We start from the raw sequence: 20,800 nt of genomic DNA on the forward strand, positions 1-20,800 counted from the left end.
TTTTAAACATATACACTTTTTATATGTATGTGTTTACATGCTTTTATTTAAAAAAAATTGTATATATTGTTAAATCTTATCCTCATTTTGTGTGTATGCATGTATTTGTTTTTAAAACTCACCCATTTCTGTATACGTACGTATGTAGGTTTTTTTAAATTCCGTTTTTGTGTGAATACATTTATTTTAAAATTACACCTTCTTTTATGTGTGTATGTATGTATTTATATATTCATTCATTTCATCTTATTTTCGTGCTTATATCCAAATTAAAGTTCAAGCAAGCTGTCCTGGGCACACACCTGAGCTATCTGGGCTGTCTGTCCAGGACTGTTGGTCATTTGTTAATAGTTAGTGGTTAGTGAGAGAGAAGAGGGTGTAGTGGTGTTAAACCTACCAAATGAGCCATTAAAACTCGCTCTGGATTGAAGCCGGTACCGGGCTGCGAACCCTGTACCTACCAACCTTATGACCGATGGCTTAACCACGACACCACGGAGGCCGGTATTTGCTTTAAAAGTACACCTTGTTTTATGTATATATATTATTTTTAAAAATCCTACCCCCTTAGAGAGAGCATCATCCCGTTGAACAGTGGATAGACTTGAAGTGAACAGTGTTGACACGGATGTTGTCGTAAGTGTGTCAGTGTGGATAACGGTGCTGTCAATAATCCATGTCACTCTGTACTCCACATCTGTTTCGTTTTCTACCCGCGATATGGAGCAGTCTAGCACCACCCTGTCTGTCTCCACGGTGTACGTCAGTGACGGTGCAGCAGGCATCTGGGGGAATTCATCCGCTCCGCCTGTGTAGTAAATACAAACACCCAAATACAGATCTTAATTAATTTCCAGCACTTAGAACACACAACAAGCACCCAAATACAAATCTAAATTCATTTGCTGCACTCAGAATAGACTACAACCATCCAAATATAAATCTAAATTCATTTCTTACATTTAGCATTCACTACAAACACCCACATATAGATATAAACCCATTCAGTACATACACCCAAATACAAATCTAAATTCATTTCCAAGACTTACATGTAGAATACATTACAAACATCCAAACAGAGATCTAAATAATTCATTCCTGCACTTAGATAGAATACACTACCAATCCGAACGCCAAAGCTGAGCGGAATAGGCACTTGACATAATAGATGTTGATTCCACGAATATATGTACATGTACAATGCCTCATCTATAGGACAGGGGCGGGACGTAGCCCAGTGATAACGCGTTCACTTGATGCGCGGTCGGTCTACGATCGATCCCCGTCGGTGGACCCACTGAGCTATTTCTCGTTCCAGCCAGTGCTCCACAACTGGTGTAACAAAGGCCGTGGTATGTAGTATCCTGTCTGTGGGATGGTGCATATGAAAGATCCCTTGCTGCTAATCCAAAAGAGTAGCCCATGAAGTGGCGAAGTATTAAAACACGCACTGTATTTATAATGCTCAAGTAATAATGTATCGGACGATTATGTTTAGTCATGGTAAGAAATGATGTCCCAGATGCCATGTTTAGTCATACATAATGGTGTCTTAGATGGTCATATATATTAATCATGGTACACACTAGTGTCCCAGATGATCATATTTAGTCATGGTACATAAAGGTGTCTTAGATTGTCATACTTAGTCATAGTACATAAAGGTGTCTTAGATTGTCATACTTACTCATGGTACATAATTGTGTCTTAGATTGTCATACTTACTTATGGTACATAATTGTGTCTTAGATTGCCATACTTACTCATGGTACATAATTGTGTCTTAGATGACCATACTTACTCATGGTACATAATTGTGTCTTAGATTGTCATACTTACTCATGGTACATTAATAGACTCCATCATACGCCATCTTTGTTTTTTCGTGTAAAATAATGGTCATACTTAGTCATGGTAAGTACTGGTGTCTTAGATAATCATACTTAGTCATGGTACATAAAGGTGTCTTAGATGATCATACTTAGTCATGGTACATAAAGGTGTCTTAAATGGTCATAGTTAGTCATGGCACATAAAGGTGTCTTAGATGGTCATACTTAGTCATGGCACATAAAGGTGTCTTAGATGATCATACTTAGTCATGGTAAGTACTGGTGTCTTGGATGATCATACTTAGTCATGGTACATAAAGGTGTCTTAAATGGTCATAGTTAGTCATGGTACATAAAGGTGTCTTAGATGGTCATACTTAGTCATGGTACATAAAGGTGTCTTAGATGATCATACTTAGTCATGGTACATAATGGTGTCTTAGATGATCATACTTAGTCATGGTACATAAAGGTGTCTTAGATGGTGATACTTAGTAATGGCACATAATGGTCTCTAAGATGATCATAGTTAGTTATGGTACATAAAGGCATCTTAGATGGTCATAGTTAGTCATGGCACATAAAGGTGTCTTAGATGATCATAGTTAGTCATGGCACATAACGGTGTCTTAGATGGTCATACTTACTCATGGTACATAAAGGTGTCTTAGATGGTCATACTTAGTCATGGTACATAAAGGTGTCTTAGATGATCATAGTTAGTCATGGCACATAAAGGTGTGTTAGATGGTCATACTTAGTCATAGTACATAAAGGTGTCTTAGATGGTCATACTTACTCATGGTACATAAAGGTGTCTTAGATGGTCATACTTAGTCATAGTACATAAAGGTGTGTTAGATGGTCATAGTTAGTCATGGCACATAAAGGTGTGTTAGATGGTCATACTTAGTCATAGTACATAAAGGTGTGTTAGATGGTCATACTTACTCATGGTACATAAAGGTGTCTTAGATGGTCATACTTAGTCATAGTACATAAAGGTGTGTTAGATGGTCATAGTTAGTCATGGCACATAAAGGTGTGTTAGATGGTCATACTTAGTCATAGTACATAAAGGTGTCTTAGATGGTCATACTTAGTCATGGTACATAACGGTGTCTTAGATGGTCATACTTAGTCATGGTACATAAAGGTGTCTAAGATGGTCATAGTTAGTCATGGTACATAAAGGCGTCTTATATGGTCATAGTTAGTCATGGCACATAATGGCGTCTTATATGGTCATAATTAGTCATGGTACATAAAGGTGTCTTAGATGATCATAGTTAGTCATGATACATAAAGGTGTCTCAGATGATCATATTTAGTCATGGTAAGTAATGGTGTCTCACATGATCATGGTACATGAAGGTGCCTTAGATGATCATACTTGGTCATGATACATAATGGTGTCTTAGATGATCATACTTGGTCATGGTAAGTAATGGTGTCTTAAATCATGTTTAGTTAAAAATCTGACTGACAAAACCATTACCCGTGATGAAGACCATATGTCTGTGTAATGATGTGGGAAAATAGTGGTTGTTTCCATGATTTTCTATCTAATATCTCCAATACTAGTTTATTATATCAAAACTAGCATTAGAACAGAGGTCACTAGAATAAATAGAGCTGTGATGACATGCACTCATGAATCACTATCAAAACAGTGATGATATCAAGTGTTCGTTAAAGGTCAGCCTATACGGTCCCACCAGTACTGCCACCATGGCTATCAACTCGGTCTCTTCATCTAAAACGATGAAAAACTGTTTCTTCTGGTCATCATAAATAATGATGTCTCAGTTGATGTTTTATGTTTTACTGGTCATCATAAATAATGGTGTTTAAGATGATGTATTACTGGTCATCATAAATAATGATTGTCTTACCAGAACAAGCTTGTGTAGTGGTCTCCAATGTGCTAGCTGTAGTACTCTCTATGGTACTTTCTGTTGTGGCGATTGTTGTGGGGGTACTTTCTGTTGTGGCAGTACTTTCTGTTGTGGAGGTACTTTCTGTTGTGGCAGTACTTTCTGTTGTGGAGGTACTTTCTGTTGTGGCAGTACTTTCTGTTGTGGAGGTACTTTCTGTTGTGGCAGTACTTTCTGTTGTGGCAGTATTTTCAGTTGTGGCGGTACTTTCTGTTGTGGGGGTACTTTCTGCTGTGGCGATTGTTGTGGCAGTACTTTCTGTTGTGGGGGTACTGTTTGTTGTGGCGGTACTTTCTGTTGTAGAATGTAATATAAATCAATATTTAGAAGGTATTATCGTTGCCAATATGTATTACCAGAATGCTAAATGAATGGTTTACCAGAATGCTAAATGAATGGTTTACCAGAATGCTAAATGAATATTACAAGGAAGGAAATGTTCTATTTAACGACACATTTAACACATTTTATTTATGGTTATATGACGTCGGACATATGGCTAAGGACCACTTCATGGGCTACTCTTTTCGATTAGCAGCAAGGGATATTGTATATGCACCATCCAACATGCAGGATAACATATACCACGGCTTTTGATATACCAGTCATGATGCACTGGCTGGAGCGAGAAATAGCCCAATGGGACCACCGATGGGTTGAATATTAGAAGTCACAAGTTGGTGATGTAGTTTTTATTTTCCTTTCCAACATGAAACATTGATTAACAAGTTAACATCATGGTAATACAGATAATTATCTAGGTCTCAGATATTGTGTGAATGACACATAGGTGTCCCGATAGAGCTGACACTGCGACTGAGAACCTCAAGGGTTAGGGTCAGCTATTGGGAGAATGACACACAGGTCAACCGATAGAGTTGACATTGCGACTGAGAACCTAATGGGTTAGGGTCAGCTCTTGGGAAAATGACACACAGGTCTCCCGATAGTTGACATTGCGACTGAGAACCTCAAGGGTTAGGGTCAGCTCTTTGGAGAATGACACACAGGTCTCCCGATAGAGTTGACATTGCGACTGAGAACCTAAAGGGTGAAACAATGGAGCTGTCTTCATTGGGACTCCCCTTGGGTCTCTCTGGGTCTATATATTTTCATGTATAGAAAAACGAATACCTATAAGATACATACGTTTGTTGCCATGGGTTATAGTCCTTAGCTGTTTGTTACACGCAGACACGTGTACTGTTGTATATAGCGGCAGTTTTCAATAGTTAGTATTTAACTGAAATAATTAATTTGTTTATCAAAGTGTTCCAGGTCATGATATAAACATATAATGTTCCCAAAAATACCATACGATGTTAGTTTGTTCATTACATAACACATTCTAAAAGAATGATGTAACATGTTGATTAAACCTCGGATAATGTTCTAGAGCCTGTGTGATGGCATGTATTTTGATTGGCTAGATATCCTTCTATAATCCGTTTCCTACGCCTTTCTTCATACTATAATTTTAATTTACTACAAGTTATTTATTTCTGAGCCGATTGATTTGTAAATTGAACACACAAATTGTATTTTTTTCCGTTATTTTGAAAACACGTTTACTTTTCTTCTTACGTCAAAGCAAACTGAAAGTATTTACAAAATACATTTTTACAGAATGATGGGATGGACTATATTGGCGTCACACTTAAAGGTTATTTCTACCATAATGCTGTTAAGCTGGGGGCGACCATTAAAATCCATAGTGTTATTGATCGATGTAATTTAGTTTCACACTAATTGGTCTGATTGCTACCTCTTAATTAACTAGACTAAGTTATTACATAATTGGCAGGTGACACAATAACAATTATGATATATATTAAGTATAATCAACAAATCTATTTTAATTTAAATTTTTGTCTGCATTAATAATAATTTGTCCATCCAGAAGCAATATTCCATTTTTGTTACTTTAGTGCATTTTACAATATTCAGTAATAACAAATAGTAACTCTGTCCATCCATATTAATGTTGTTGTTTTCTGTGTTTTTTTGCCACCATGTTTTAACTGTACACACATTGTGTACGCCTATAAACAGAGGGTTTTGGCTAATAAACAATACAAACAATACAATACATTAATTGAATCATACATGCACGCTAAATATATAAATTACATTTGAATGTAGATGTAAATGTTACACTGTGACAATACCTACCCCATGTATTAAGATGCAAAATATCGTAGCCAACCCTTATCACAACATTGTCGTCGGTATTTAGTAGTAATAATGCCTCTAATGTAGACAAAAGTCTAAAAAACAGAACCTATCTTAGACCAAAGTCAACACTGATATACTACAAAATATTACAGTTCAGAAGTGAATACCTTATAGTGATATTCATATTCTAAGCACGAAAATGTAAGTAAATTGTAACTTTCAAAATATAAAACTATTTTATTTACGAAAAATGTTTTGTAAATATTACAATTTCAGGATAGATAGTCTCTTAAATTCAATGACTATTTTTAAACACATGAATGAATCAATAAAAGTATTGTATTTAACTGAATTAAATGCTCACCTGTCGTTGATTCTGTCGTCAACTCTGTTGATTCAGTGGTGCTGTCCACAGTAGTTGATGTCGTAAGAAACATTTCCTTCATGGCATTCTTCACCGTCCATCCTTCAATGACAATGTTTGCAAAAACATCCGACGTTACCGACCTGCCGATATAAAAGTTGTTATATGCACGAGCTGCAACCGATCTTGAAATGAATGTTTTAGTCTGTGCGACGACGACCCCGTCAAAATACAGCGTCAGACCCAACTGCACGCTCCAGGAGAACTCGACGGAGATGAAGACGTTGAGGCTGTACGAGGACGTGTACACCGTCCACTCCTGTGTCTCGGAGCTCACCCTGCAGTAAAAGCTACTGTTCGTTATGTACATGGACACCCCAAACCCATCGACCTGATCCGCTCCACTGCTGAAAACATACAGCATCTCCTTGATGGTGATCAGCTTCAGGTTGAAGGACACAGTCAGACCTAGCTTACATTCCATTGGCCTCCAAAGACAGCCTTTAGCTGACCCTGAGTAATCGATGTACTGTGAGATACCATCCAGCAATATGGCCGTTTTCTCACCATCCTTTCCCATCACAAGTTCTGTGATTCCTCCCACTAGTGTGAAATTGAAGCTGGTGGTGATGAGTGTGGTGCCAATGATCTGCAGGAAGATGTACTCCTTGACAATTACGCCTGTACCTGGAACAGACAGAACACATTGACAAACATTCCCGTCAGATTTAAACAGTGTAGAGCTCCTGGTGTCGCTCTAGAACGTCATTAAGAATTAACCACCACTAACATATATAGAAATACAAACATTTTAGTGATATCACATACTAATTTAAATAAAAGATAATTAGAAAATGTAAGTCATACATATTTAAATAAAAGGTAACAAGAAAATGTAAGTCAATTGTAATTTTAAAAAAGTAAAACTATTTTATTTGCCAAAAATGTTTGTAAATACTACATTCTAAGGACAGAAAATACCTTAAATTCAATTAGTATTTTTAAACAAATGGAAGAACAAATAAAAGTATTATATTTAATTGAATTAAATGCTCACCTGTTGTTGGTTCTGTCGTCAGCTCTGTTGATTCAGTGGTGCTGCTAACAGGGCTTGATGTTGTTTCCTTCATGGCATTCTTCACCGTCCATCCTTCAATGACAATGTTTGCATAAACATCCAATGTTATTGACTTGCCGATATAAAACTTGTTATAGGCACGAACTGTAACCGATCTTGAGATGAATGTTTTTGTCTGTGCGACGACGACCCCGTCAAAATACAGCGTCAGACCCGACTGCACACTCCAGGAGAACTCAACGGAGATGAAGACGCCGAGGCTGTACGAGGACGTGTACACCGTCCACTCCTGTGTCTCGGAGCTCACCCTGCAGTAAAAGCGACTGTTCTTGATGTACATGGACACCCCATACCCATCGACCTGATCCGCTCCACTGCTGAAAACATACAGCGTCTCCTTGATGGTGATCAGCTTAAGGTTGAATGACACAGTCAGACCTAGCTTACAATTAGTCGGCCTCCAGAGACAGCCTTTGGCAGACACTGAATAATCGATGTACTGTGAGATACCATCGAGCAATATGGCCGTTTTCTCACCGTCCTTTCCCATTACGAGTTCTGTGATTCCTCCCACTAGTGTGAAATTGAAGCTGGTGGTGATGAGTGAGGTGCCAATGATCTGCAGGAAGATGTACTCCTTGACAATTACGTCTGTACCTGGAACAGACAGAACACATTGACAAACATTCCCGTCAGATCTAAATAGTGTAGAGCTTCTGGTCTCATTCTCGAACGTCATTAAGAATTAACCACCACTAACATACATAGAGGTATGAACATTTTAATGATATCACAGACACATTTAAATAAAAGATAACGAGAAAATGTAAGTCAATTGTAATTTAAAAAAGTAAAACTATTTTATTTGCCGAAAATGTTTTGTAAATATTACAATCTAAGTACAGAGAATACCTTAAATGCAATTACTATTTTCAAACAAATGAATAAGCAAATAAAAGTATTGTATTTAATTGTGTCACAAGTCAAATATAGTATATTATTTATAAGGTATATTTTTAGTAATGAGCTACACTGTCACTGTATTTTGGTATTTATGTATAGTATGATATTAAGACAGTGACACTGAGTAATTAACAATAGTAGCTTGGATAATGATTACAGGTGGTGAATATGGAAGATGGTCGTGAAGTGTGGTGTGGTGCATGCATTGTGAGCTTGGGATGTGAGCAGTTTTGATGAATAAAAGCAGTGTAATTTGATGGGTTGGTCACTCTGACAATAATTTTTGGAAGTGTGTTTTAAGCTGGTACAAGAGCGTGAGTAGATGAATTTATTTTATTTTGAATGTTAAATAATTTAATATAATTGTGTTGTATCAAGATATGTTAGAATTAATTTGGATTTGTTTAATTTTATATGAGTACACTGTGTAAATAGAGAAATTAAATTAACCCAAGTAGAAACTGAATTGGAGAAAGTTTTACATATAGATGAAAGGAATGTATCAGTTGGACACATAAGCATTTGAAATCCATGAATGTAGAATATATGTGCATATAGAAGGTTAATATCCAGATGATATGAATGTGTGATGTTTAAATCTTTTATTGTAGTTTTAATCCACATGGGATAGGAGATGTAGTCGGGTTTCTCCTCTGATGTTTCAACGAAGTACTCTTAGTGTCGTAAGAGGAACTAATGTGGATTGCCAGTTGGAACGGGACAAATGGTGTTTTTCAGAAGTACACTTAGTGTCGTAAGAGGAACTGATGTGGATTGCTGGTTGGAACGGGACAAATGGTGTTTTTCAGAAGTACTTTTAGTGTCGTAAGAGGAACTGATGTGGATTGCCAGTTGGAACGGGACAAATGGTGTTTTTCATAAGTACACTTAGTGTTGTAAGAGGAAGTGATGTGCTTGCTGGTTAGAATGGGACAAATGGTGTTTCTAAGAAGTACTCTTAGTGTCGTAAGAGGAACTGATGTGCTTGCTGGTTGGAACGGGGCAAATGGTGATGGTAGTCAACTCAACGGTTGAAGAAACTCATCCAACATGGTGATGGTTCGTGGTATGTGCATCCAGTAGATGAGCGGTGACTGGTAACAAAGAACATTGGCAACATTGGCTTAGTCTATGTGGTTCGAACTACTATTTGGATAAATCTGTAAACTTTTAGTTTAACTTTGTGTTCTTTCTTGAACTGTAAAAACGAGGTGGAATATTACATGGACGATGGAAACTTGGGGTTTTGGTTTTAAGAATGAGTAAACGAACTATATTGTAGGGTATAACAGTACATTGTTTATTAGTGTTGAAATTACTGGAATGCATTGAATGGTGGGATGAAGGATGTCGTGGAAGGGCATGGTATGTTTATGTAAATATATATTTAATATTGTTTACTTTAATTAAATTTATTGTTTCAATATTGTCTTGTTATTCATCCTGACGCCACATAACCGTAAATGAAATGTGTTGAGTGCGTCGTTAAATAAAACATTTCTTTCTTTATTTCTGTTATTCATCCTAGTTACTAGTACGTGACAAACGGAATTAAGTGCTCACCTGTCATTGACTCTGTCGTCGACTCTGTTGATTCAGTGGTGCTGCCAACAGGGCTTGATGTCGTTTCCTTCATGGCATTTTTCACCGTCCATCCTTCAATGACAATGTTTGCAAAAATGTCTGATGATATTGACTTGCCGATGTAAAACTTTTTATAGGTACGAGCTGTAACCGATCTTGAGATGAATGTTTTTGTCTGTGCGACGACGACCCCGTCAAAATACAGCGTCAGACCCAACTGCACGCTCCAGGAGAACTCGACGGAGATGAAGACGTCGAGGCTGTACGAGGACGTGTACACCGTCCACACCTGTGTCTCGGAACTCACCCTGCAGTAAAAGCTAGTGTTCGTGATGTACATAGACACCCCATACCCATCGACCTGATCCGCTCCACTGCTGAAAACATACAGCGTCTCCTTGATGGTGATCAGCTTCAGGTTGAAGGACACAGTCAGACCTAGCTTACACTCAGTCGGCCTCCAGAGACAGCCGTTAGCAGACCCTGAGTAATCGATGTACTGCGAGATACCATCCAGCAATATGGCCGTTTTCTCACCATCCTTTCCCATCACGAGTTCTGTGATTCCTCCCACTAGTGTGAAATTGAAGCTGGTGGTGATGAGTGTGGTGCCAATGATCTGCAGGAAGACGTACTCCTTGACAATTACGTCTGTACCTGGAACAGACAGAACACAATGAGAAACCTTCCCGTCAGATCTAAACAGTGTAGAGCTCCTGGTGTCATTCTAGAACGTCATTAAGAATTAACCACCACTAACATACATAGAGGTATCAACCTTTTAATGATATCACATACATATTTAAATAAAAGATAATGAGAAAATGTAAAAAAACTAAAGTGTGTTTTATTTAACTACGCCACTAGAGCACATTGATTTTTTTATCTTATCATCGGCTATTGTGCGTCAAACATATGGCCATTGTGACATTGTTTTTTTAGAGGAAACCCGCTGTCGTCAGATAGGCTACTCTTTTATGACAGGCAGCAAGCGATCTTTTATTTGCACTTCCGACAGGCAGGGTAGCACAAACCATGGCCTTTGTTGGACCAGGTATGGATCACTGGTCGGTGCAAGTGGTTTACACCTACCCATTGAGCCTTGCGGAACACTCACTCAGGGTTTGGAGTCAGTATCTGGATTAAAAAGCCCATGCCTCGACTGGGATCCTTACCCAGTACCTACCAGCCTGTAGACCGATGGCCTAACCACGACGCCACCGAGGCCGGTCGAGAAAATGTAAGTCGTACATATTTTAATAAAAGATAACAAGAAAATGTAAGTCAATTGTAATTTAAAAAAAAAAGTAAAACTATTTTATTTGCCAAAAATGTTTTGTAAATACTACAATTTAAGGACAGAGAAAACCTTAAATTCAATTACTATTTTTAAACAAATGAATGAGCAAATAAAAGTATTATATTAACCCGAATTAAATGCTCACCTGTCGTTGACTCTGTCGTCGACTCTGTTGATTCAGTAGTGCTGCCCACAGTACCAGATGTCGTTTCATTCATGGCATTCTTCACCGTCCATCCTTCAATGACAATGTTTGCATAAACATCCAATGTTATTGACTTGCCGATATAAAACTTGTTATAGGCACGAACTGTAACCGATCTTGTGATGAATGTTTTTGTCTGTGCGACGACGACCCCGTCAAAATACAGCGTCAGACCCGACTGCACGCTCCAGGAGAACTCGACGGAGATGAAGACGTCGAGGCTGTACGAGGACGTGTACACCGTCCACTCCTGTGTCTCGGAGCTCACCCTGCAGTAAAAGCGACTGTTCGTGATGTACATAGACACCCCATACCCATCGACCTGATCCGCTCCACTGCTGAAAACATACATCGACTCGTTGATGGTGATCAGCTTCAGGTTGAAGGACACAGTCAGACCTAGCTTACACTCAGTCGGCCTCCAGAGACAGCCGTTAGCAGACCCTGAGTAATCGATGTACTGCGAGATACCATCCAGCAATATGGCCGTTTTCTCACCGTTCTTTCCCATCACGAGTTCTGTGATTCCTCCCGCTAGTGTGAAATTGAAGCTGGTGGTGATGAGTGTGGTGCCAATGATCTGCAGGAAGATGTACTCCTTGACAATTACGTAAGTACCTGGAACAGACAGAACACAATGAGAAACCTTCCGGTCAGATCTAAACAGTGTAGAGCTCCTGGTGTCATTCTAGAACGTCATTAAGAATTAACCACCACTAATATACATAGAGGTATGAACATTTTAATGATATCACATACATATTTAAATAAAATATAACGAGAAAATGTAAGTGATACAGATTTAGATAAAAGATAACAACAAAATGTAAGTCAATAGTAATTTAAAGAAAGTAAAACTATTTGATTTGCTGGAAATGTTTTGTAAATATTACAATCTAAGGACAGAGAATACCTTAAATTCAATGACTATTTTTAAACAAATGAATGAACAAATAAAAGTATTTTATCATATAATATCTTATAATTTCAGTGCAATCAAAGTATGTGATATTTTTGAGATCACACACCTTAAGATTTTAATAAATTTGCAAATTAGATGTAAATTAATCGACGTCACGGCACTTGGTTTATTGACATTTAAGAAAATGTACATGGGTGACACTCCATAATTGACGTATGCATTCATAGTCATCGAATAAAGACATTTCAATGGCAGTTTGACACTGAAAGCTGTCCAGCGTTCATAAAAGAAAAAAACGTTAAGCTCTAGTTTATTTTGATGTAAGGATATCCAAAATGACGTCATTCGAGTTTGACGTCATTTCCATTCAAAAATACACCGCACCACAGTCTTACGTCATTTGAATATGTAGTAATGGCGGACTGCACCCTCGTGTATTTCGGTAACGTGAACGTCATATATTAGGAATAAAAATAATTTATTATGCTCGCATGATACAATTTTTATTTCTAATATATGATATTGACGATATCAAAGCACACTTTGGTAATAACCTCTATGTATTTAATTGTGTCACAAGTCAAATATAGTATATTATTTATAAGGTATATTTTTTATAATGAGCTACACTGTCAATGTGTTTTGGTATTTATGTATAGTATGATATTAAGACAGTGACACTGAGTAATTAACAATAGTAGCTTGGATAATGATTACAGGTGGTGAATGTGGAGGATGGTCGTGAGGTGTGGTGTGGTGCATGCATTGTGGGATTGGGATGTGAGTAGTTTTGATGAATAAAAGCACTGTACTCGGATGGGTTGGTCACTCTGACAATAATTTTTGGAAGTGTGTTTTAAGCTGGTACAAGAGCGTGAGTAGATGAATTTATTTTATTTCGAATGTTAAATAATTTAATATAATTGTGTTGTATCAAGATATGTTATAATTAATTTGGATTTGTTTAATTTTATATGAGTACACTGTGTAAATAGAGAAATTAAATTAACCCAAGTAGAAACTGAATTGGAGAAAGTTTTACATATAGATGAAAGGAATGTATCAGTTGGACACATAAGCATTTGAAATCCATGAATGTAGAATATATGTGCATATAGAAGGTTAATATGCAGATGATATGAATGTGTGATGTTTAAATCTTTTATTGTAGTTTTAATCCACATGGGATAGGAGATGTAGTCGGGTTTCTCCTCTGATGTCTCGACGAAGTACTCTTAATGTCGTAAGAGGAACTGATGTGGATTGCTGGTTGGAACGGGACAAATGGTGTTTTTCAGAAGTACACTTAGTGTCGTAAGAGGAACTGATGTGGATTGCCAGTTGGAACGGGACAAATGGTGTTTCTGAGAAGTAGTCTTAGTGTCGTAAGAGGAACTGATGTGGATTGCTGGTTGGAACGGGACAAATGGGTTTTTTCAGAAGTACTCTTAGTGTCGTAAGAGGAACTGGTGTGGATTGCCAGTTGGAACGGGACAAATGGTGTTTTTCAGAAGTACACTTAGTGTCGTAAGAGGAACTGATGTGGATTGCTGGTTGGAATGGGACAAATGGTGTTTCTCAGAAGTACACTTAGTGTCGTAAGAGGAACTGATGTGGATTGCTGGTTGGAATGAGAAATATTCCCGTCAGATCTAAAGAGTGTAGAGCTTCTGGTGTCATTGTAGAACGTCATTAAGAATTAACCACCACTAACATACATAGAGATATAAACATTTTAATGATATCACATACATATTTAAATAAAAGATAATTAGAAAATGTAAGTCATACATATTTAAATAAAAAACAAGAATATGTAAGTCAATTGTAATTTAAAAAAATAAAATAATTTTATTTGCCGAAAATGTTTTGTGACTACTACATTCTAAGGATAGAGAATCACTTAAGTTGAATTACTATTTTCAAATATATGAATGAACAAATAAAAGTATTGTATTTAACTGAAGTAAATGCTCACGTGTTGTTGATTCTGTTGTCAACTCTGTTGATTCAGTGGTGCTGCTAACAGGGCTTGATGTTGTTTCCTTGATGGCATTCTTCACCGTCCATCCTTCAATGACAATGTTTGCATAAACATCCAATGTTATTGACTTGCCGATATAAAACTTGTTATAAGCACGAACTGTAACCGATCTTGAGATGAATGTTTTTGTCTGTGCGACGACGACCCCGTCAAAATACAGCGTCAGACCCGACTGCACACTCCAGGAGAACTCAACGGAGATGAAGACGCCGAGGCTGTACGAGGACGTGTACACCGTCCACTCCTGTGTCTCGGAGCTCACCCTGCAGTAAAAGCGACTGTTCTTGATGTACATGGACACCCCATACCCATCGACCTGATCCGCTCCACTGCTGAAAACATACAGCGTCTCCTTGATGGTGATCAGCTTAAGGTTGAATGACACAGTCAGACCTAGCTTACAGTTAGTCGGCCTCCAGAGACAGCCTTTGGCAGACACTGAATAATCGATGTACTGTGAGATACCATCCAGCAATATGGCCGTTTTCTCACCGTCCTTTCCCATTACGAGTTCTGTGATTCCTCCCACTAGTGTGAAATTGAAGCTGGTGGTGATGAGTGAGGTGCCAATGATCTGCAGGAAGATGTACTCCTTGACAATTACGTCTGTACCTGGAACAGACAGAACACATTGACAAACATTCCCGTCAGATTCAAATAGAGTAGAGCTTCTGGTGTCATTCTAGAACGTCATTAAGAATTAACCACCACTAACATACATAGAAATATAAACATTTTAGTGATATCAGATACTAATTTAAATAAAAGATAACTAGAAAATGTAAGTCATACATATTTAAATAAAAAGTAACAAGAAAATGTAAGTCATACATATTTAAACAAAAAATAACAACAAATTGTAATTTAAAGAAAGAAAAACTATTTGATTTGCCGGAAATGTTTTGTAAATACTACAATCTAAGGACAGAGAATACCTGAAATTCAATTACTATTTTTAAACAAATGCATGAACAAATAAAAGTATTATATTTAACTGAATTAAATGCTCACCTGTTGTTGATTCTGTCGTCAAGTCTGTTGATTCAGTGGTGCTGCCCACAGGACTTGATGTCGTTTCCTTCATGGCATTCTTCACCGTCCATCCTTCAATGACAATGTTTGCAAAAATGTCTGATGATATCGATTTGCCGATGTAAAACTTGTTATAGGCACGAACTGTAACCGATCTTGAGATGAATGTTTTTGTCTGTGCGACGACGACCCCGTCAAAATACAGCATCAGACCCGACTGCACGCTCCAGGAGAACTCGACGGAGATGAAGACGTCGAGACTGTACGAGGACGTGTACACCGTCCACTCCTGTGTCTTGGAGCTCACCCTGCAGTAAAAGCGACTGTTCTTGATGTACATGGACACCCCATACCCATCAACTTGATCCGCTCCACTGCTGATAACATACATCGACTCTTTGATGGTGATCAGCTTCAGGTTGAAGGACACAGTCAGACCAAACTTACACTCAGTCGGCCTCCAGAGACAGCCGTTAGTAGACCCCGAGTAATCGATGTACTGCGAAATACCATCCAGCAATATGGCCGTTTTGTCTCCGTCCTTTCCCACCACAAGTTCTGTGATTCCTCCCACTAGTGTGAAATTGAAGCTGGTGGTGATGAGTGTGGTGCCAATGATCTGCAGGAAGACGTACTCCTTGACAATTACGTCTGTACCTGGAACAGACAGAACACATTGACAAACATTCCCGTCAGATTCAAATAGTGTAGAGCTTCTGGTGTCATTCTAGAACGTCATTAAGAATTAACCACCACTAACATACATAGAAATATAAACATTTTAGTGATATCAGATACTAATTTAAATAAAAGATAACTAGAAAATGTAAGTCATACATATTTAAATAAAAAGTAACAAGAAAATGTAAGTCATACATATTTAAATAAAAAATAACAACAAATTGTAATTTAAAGAAAGAAAAACTATTTGATTTGCCGGAAATGTTTTGTAAATACTACAATCTAAGGACAGAGAATACCTTAAATTCAATTACTATTTTTAAACAAATGCATGAACAAATAAAAGTATTATATTTAACTGAATTAAATGCTCACCTGTTGTTGATTCTGTCGTCAAGTCTGTTGATTCAGTGGTGCTGCCCACAGGACTTGATGTCGTTTCCTTCATGGCATTCTTCACCGTCCATCCTTCAATGACAATGTTTGCAAAAATGTCTGATGATATCGATTTGCCGATGTAAAACTTGTTATAGGCACGAACTGTAACCGATCTTGAGATGAATGTTTTTGTCTGTGCGACGACGACCCCGTCAAAATACAGCATCAGACCCGACTGCACGCTCCAGGAGAACTCGACGGAGATGAAGACGTCGAGACTGTACGAGGACGTGTATACCGTCCACTCCTGTGTCTCGGAGCTCACCCTGCAGTAAAAGCGACTGTTCTTGATGTACATGGACACCCCATACCCATCAACTTGATCCGCTCCACTGCTGATAATATACATCGACTCTTTGATGGTGATCAGCTTCAGGTTGAAGGACACAGTCAGACCAAGCTTACACTCAGTCGGCCTCCAGAGACAGCCGTTAGCGGACCCTGAGTAACCAATGTACTGCGAGATACCATCCATCAATATGGCCGTTTTCTCACCGTCCTTTCCCATCACAAGTTCTGTGATTCCTCCCACTAGTGTGAAATTGAAGCTGGTGGTGATTAGTGTGGTGCCAGTTATCTGCAGGAAGACGTACTCCTTGACAATTATGTCCGTACCTGGAACAGACAGAAGACACTGAGAACACACTGACATTCCCTTCAGATCTAAAGAGTTTAGAGCTTCTGGTGTCTTTCCAGAACTTCATTAATAAGTTATCCACCACTAACATACATAGACATAAAAAACCATTTTAATGATACATATGCATATTTAAATACAAGATAACGAGATGAATGAAGAAGCCACAGTATTACTTTTTTAGTATGGAAATACATGACATGACCATGGTCCACACTTGCTGGCAACCAAGCTATCTTGGATTCGCCCAACTTAGGGAATGTCTGACCTGTGGAGAGATACATTTGACAAACGTAGCCACAATGGGAAATATAAATAGATGAAACACAGCTTTATGTGGCTTAACGTTTTGCCCTTAGGCCTATTGAGTGCACCACTCTGGGTTCAAGCCATTCTGGAAGGAAAAGTTCACCACTGCCTCAGATAGGGATGGGACGATATTTTTGGTGAGGATTTTTTTAGATTCGATTTTCGATATTTGGTCCTAGGTTCGATTTATTCATGATAGTTTCCACAAGTAGTACATGTACCCCAGCTATCATATATACATTTTAATAAAGTATTTTAAAAGCATGACACTTTATGTTAATGGACATTTATAAAATATTTGTAAATACAGAACTATATCTTGACTAGAAAACAAAAAATGCATTTTTACCATGCCATGTTAGCATGTTGGATCTGGGATACGTGGGCAATGTTTTCCCCAGGATTTGTGTTCAGAGGGTTGGCAAAATAATTTGACCTGAATTGAGCACCACATGGAGATAGTCTCTCCCATTATAAAAAAAACAAAACAATTGTCTTTAGATGCATTCTGGAATACATAATATATGGGTGTCATGTATACTTATTATAGAAGTCTATATTTCAAGACATACTTGTGTAATGATGTTTATCACTATTTTGATAATGCCAAATCTTTGATGAGGAGTAATTTGGAAAAAAAACTATGGAATAACTCGAATAAGCACAAATACATAATTGTAGGTATACTGTTGATTATTTAATTAAACATGCGTTGCATAAAAAGGTACAATTGATTTTGTTCCTTAAATATTCTTTAAACTAAGCACAAGCACATGCACATAAGATATAATAGTAACTACTTAACTATTTTTTATATCTTTTTGAAAGTGGAAAAACAATCTGCAAAGATTAAAAAAAGAGTTTTAAACCCCCAGAAAAACAAGGAACAACACACAGTAGTTTGCGTACATTGATGTCTGGAACTTCAATCAAATTTATTTCAATAAAATCTGACGGAAATTAACGATGTTGAATTGTCTTAATATGACAGAAACTGTGCAAACTATTTACTCTGGCATGCTTAAAATGTTTATTCTATCAGCAGATTCATCATAGAGGTCAGTCCCTACTTTTACGGTCCTGGTAAAAAAAAGTGTGTGTTTGGTACAGGATCCGACCAAGACCTAGCGTCACTGTCGACTATGCAAATGGAACCGTGAGCCTAAAACAATGATTTTTAACCATGATTAATCGTACCACCCCATGGCTCTGGTGGGAATGATGAACCCATTTACCGTGACAGGGCCGTAGCCAGCATTCTGTGTGTGTGTGTGTGTGGTGGTGGTGGGGGGGGGGGGGGGGAGATGAATTTTTTAAACAAACGAGCATGGAAGGCGCAAGACACGGGGTAATAGAACACTTTAAAAACGAGATGCTATGAAATACCATTTTTCAGCCATTTCAGGGAAGTTACATACGTAAAACGTCAATACCAATAAACAGTAATTTTATTATTTATTTATTTATTTATTTATTTATGTATTTATTTATTTATTTATTTTTGTTTCGGGAAGGAGTAACTGCCCCCTTGCCCCATCACTCACTCGCTAGCTACGACCCTGCTTGAATATGATGATTGAGAACACTACTCAAAAGAATTTAAGGGTCAGACGATATTTTCGACATTATTTTCTGAATGTCAATTATATTAGCTAGACCATAATGGGTCGCATGGTATTGTTCCATTTTGACGAAAGTGGGTCTAAGCAACCCATACATGAATTAAAATCCACTGTCATTGACACTGTCGACTAGTTCTAATGGCGAAAAAATGCTTACATTTGCACGTAAATTAGGGCGAAAGCGAAAGGTCTGCTAAGTGCCCATAACTTGCTTTTTCACAAAGCACTTCATTTGCACGCTTTGCATGTGTATTCCATTTCCCGATGCTGAATTTCCGTATAATTGGAGCTTGCGTTCGTGTACGGTGCACACTCCAAATTCGACAATGGTACGACGTCAACTGACTATCGAAGATCGAGGAAGGGCTATTGCTTGGCTTCAGGATGGCAATATGCAAAGAAATGTTGCTCTGAGACTTGGTGTCAGTCAGAGTGTCGTTGGCCGACTGTGGCAACGGTACCAAGCAACGAATTCTGTTCGAAATCGTCCATGTTCGGGAAGACCCCGAAGCACTACAAATAGAGAGGACCGCTACATCACCAATATGGCTCTACGCCAACGCACAACCACTGCACGCCGATTACGTGACAATCTACGGACAGCGACTGGAACTCGAGTGTCTGATCAAACCATACGCAATCGTCTGAGAGCCAATAATCTACGCTGCCGTCGCCAGACTGTTCGACCACCACTCCTACCACGTCACAGAACGGCCAGACGTCACTGGTGCACGCTTCATCTGCGGTGGCAACGTGTTCAGTGGGGTCGAGTGATGTTCACTGATGAGTCCAGGTTTAGTCTCCAGTTCAACGACGGTCGGGTTCGTGTCTACAGACGTCCTGGGGAGCGCTTCGCTGACGTTAACGTTAGACAACGTCACCGGTTCGGTGGTGGCAGCGTCATGGTGTGGGGTGGCATCTCTATCCACCACAGGACCCCCCTCTATGTGGTGGATGGCAATCTGAATGGAATCCGCTATCTGAATGAGATTATCCAGCCGTTGGTTCTCCCAGGCCTTCAGCAGATTGGCGGCGGGGCAGTTCTGCAGGATGACAATGCCAGACCCCACCGCGCCAGGGTGGTAACGGACTTTCTCAGACAAGGTATCGCCAGGATGGATTGGCCAGCATATTCGCCTGACTTGGCCCCAATAGAGCACGCCTGGGACGAATTAGGCAGGAGAGTTCGGGATAACCATGCCCCTCCGGCCAACCTTCATGATCTGGGTCAACTTCTTATGGCAGAGTGGCAGGCCATTCCCCAAGAGTTCTTCAGACGTCTGATCAACAGCATGAGGCAACGATGTGTCGAGTGTATTCGCGCCAGGGGTGGATTCACACACTATTAAACGAATGTTCTAATGTGTAAAATCCATGTTTGACAACCTTCAACTTTGACAGCATGTCATGTGACTTTCTTGTATACAGTGACGTTTATTTGTGGGTTTTTTTAAATATGGAACAATAAATAAAAAAAATTGTGTAGTTAACATCATCAATCTAATACACTCTGAAACTTATTTGGTTATACATTTTTGACCCTTAAATTCTTTTGAGTAGTATATATATATTACCACAAGCAACTTGAGGAGTTTTCTACATGCTGATTGTAGAACCCTTAGTGATTCCCTATACTTACGGGTAATAGTTACCCATGTTTATTCCCTATACTTA

The 20,800-nt window shown here is 38.5% G+C and overlaps 1 protein-coding gene across 1 annotated transcript in view; it reads right to left on the reverse strand.

Moving 5' to 3' along the window:
• LOC121386571 (serine-rich adhesin for platelets-like) overlaps positions 1-17,066 on the reverse strand; it is a 66,395-nt gene extending 49,329 nt beyond the window's left edge. Inside the window, exons 1-9 of the mRNA XM_041517521.1 lie at positions 16,496-17,066; positions 15,419-16,096; positions 14,342-15,019; positions 11,382-12,059; positions 9,916-10,593; positions 7,369-8,046; positions 6,312-6,998; positions 3,731-4,066; positions 564-808 (exon numbers count right to left, since the gene is read on the reverse strand). Of these exons, the coding sequence (XP_041373455.1) occupies positions 564-808; positions 3,731-4,066; positions 6,312-6,998; positions 7,369-8,046; positions 9,916-10,593; positions 11,382-12,059; positions 14,342-15,019; positions 15,419-16,096; positions 16,496-17,066 (5,229 nt within the window). The remainder of the gene's footprint in view (positions 1-563; positions 809-3,730; positions 4,067-6,311; positions 6,999-7,368; positions 8,047-9,915; positions 10,594-11,381; positions 12,060-14,341; positions 15,020-15,418; positions 16,097-16,495) is intronic.
• Between the last annotated feature and the right edge of the window lie 3,734 nt (positions 17,067-20,800).

This window comes from Gigantopelta aegis, chromosome 12 (genome assembly GCF_016097555.1).
Source record: "Gigantopelta aegis isolate Gae_Host chromosome 12, Gae_host_genome, whole genome shotgun sequence".
NCBI lineage: Eukaryota > Metazoa > Mollusca > Gastropoda > Neomphalida > Peltospiridae > Gigantopelta > Gigantopelta aegis.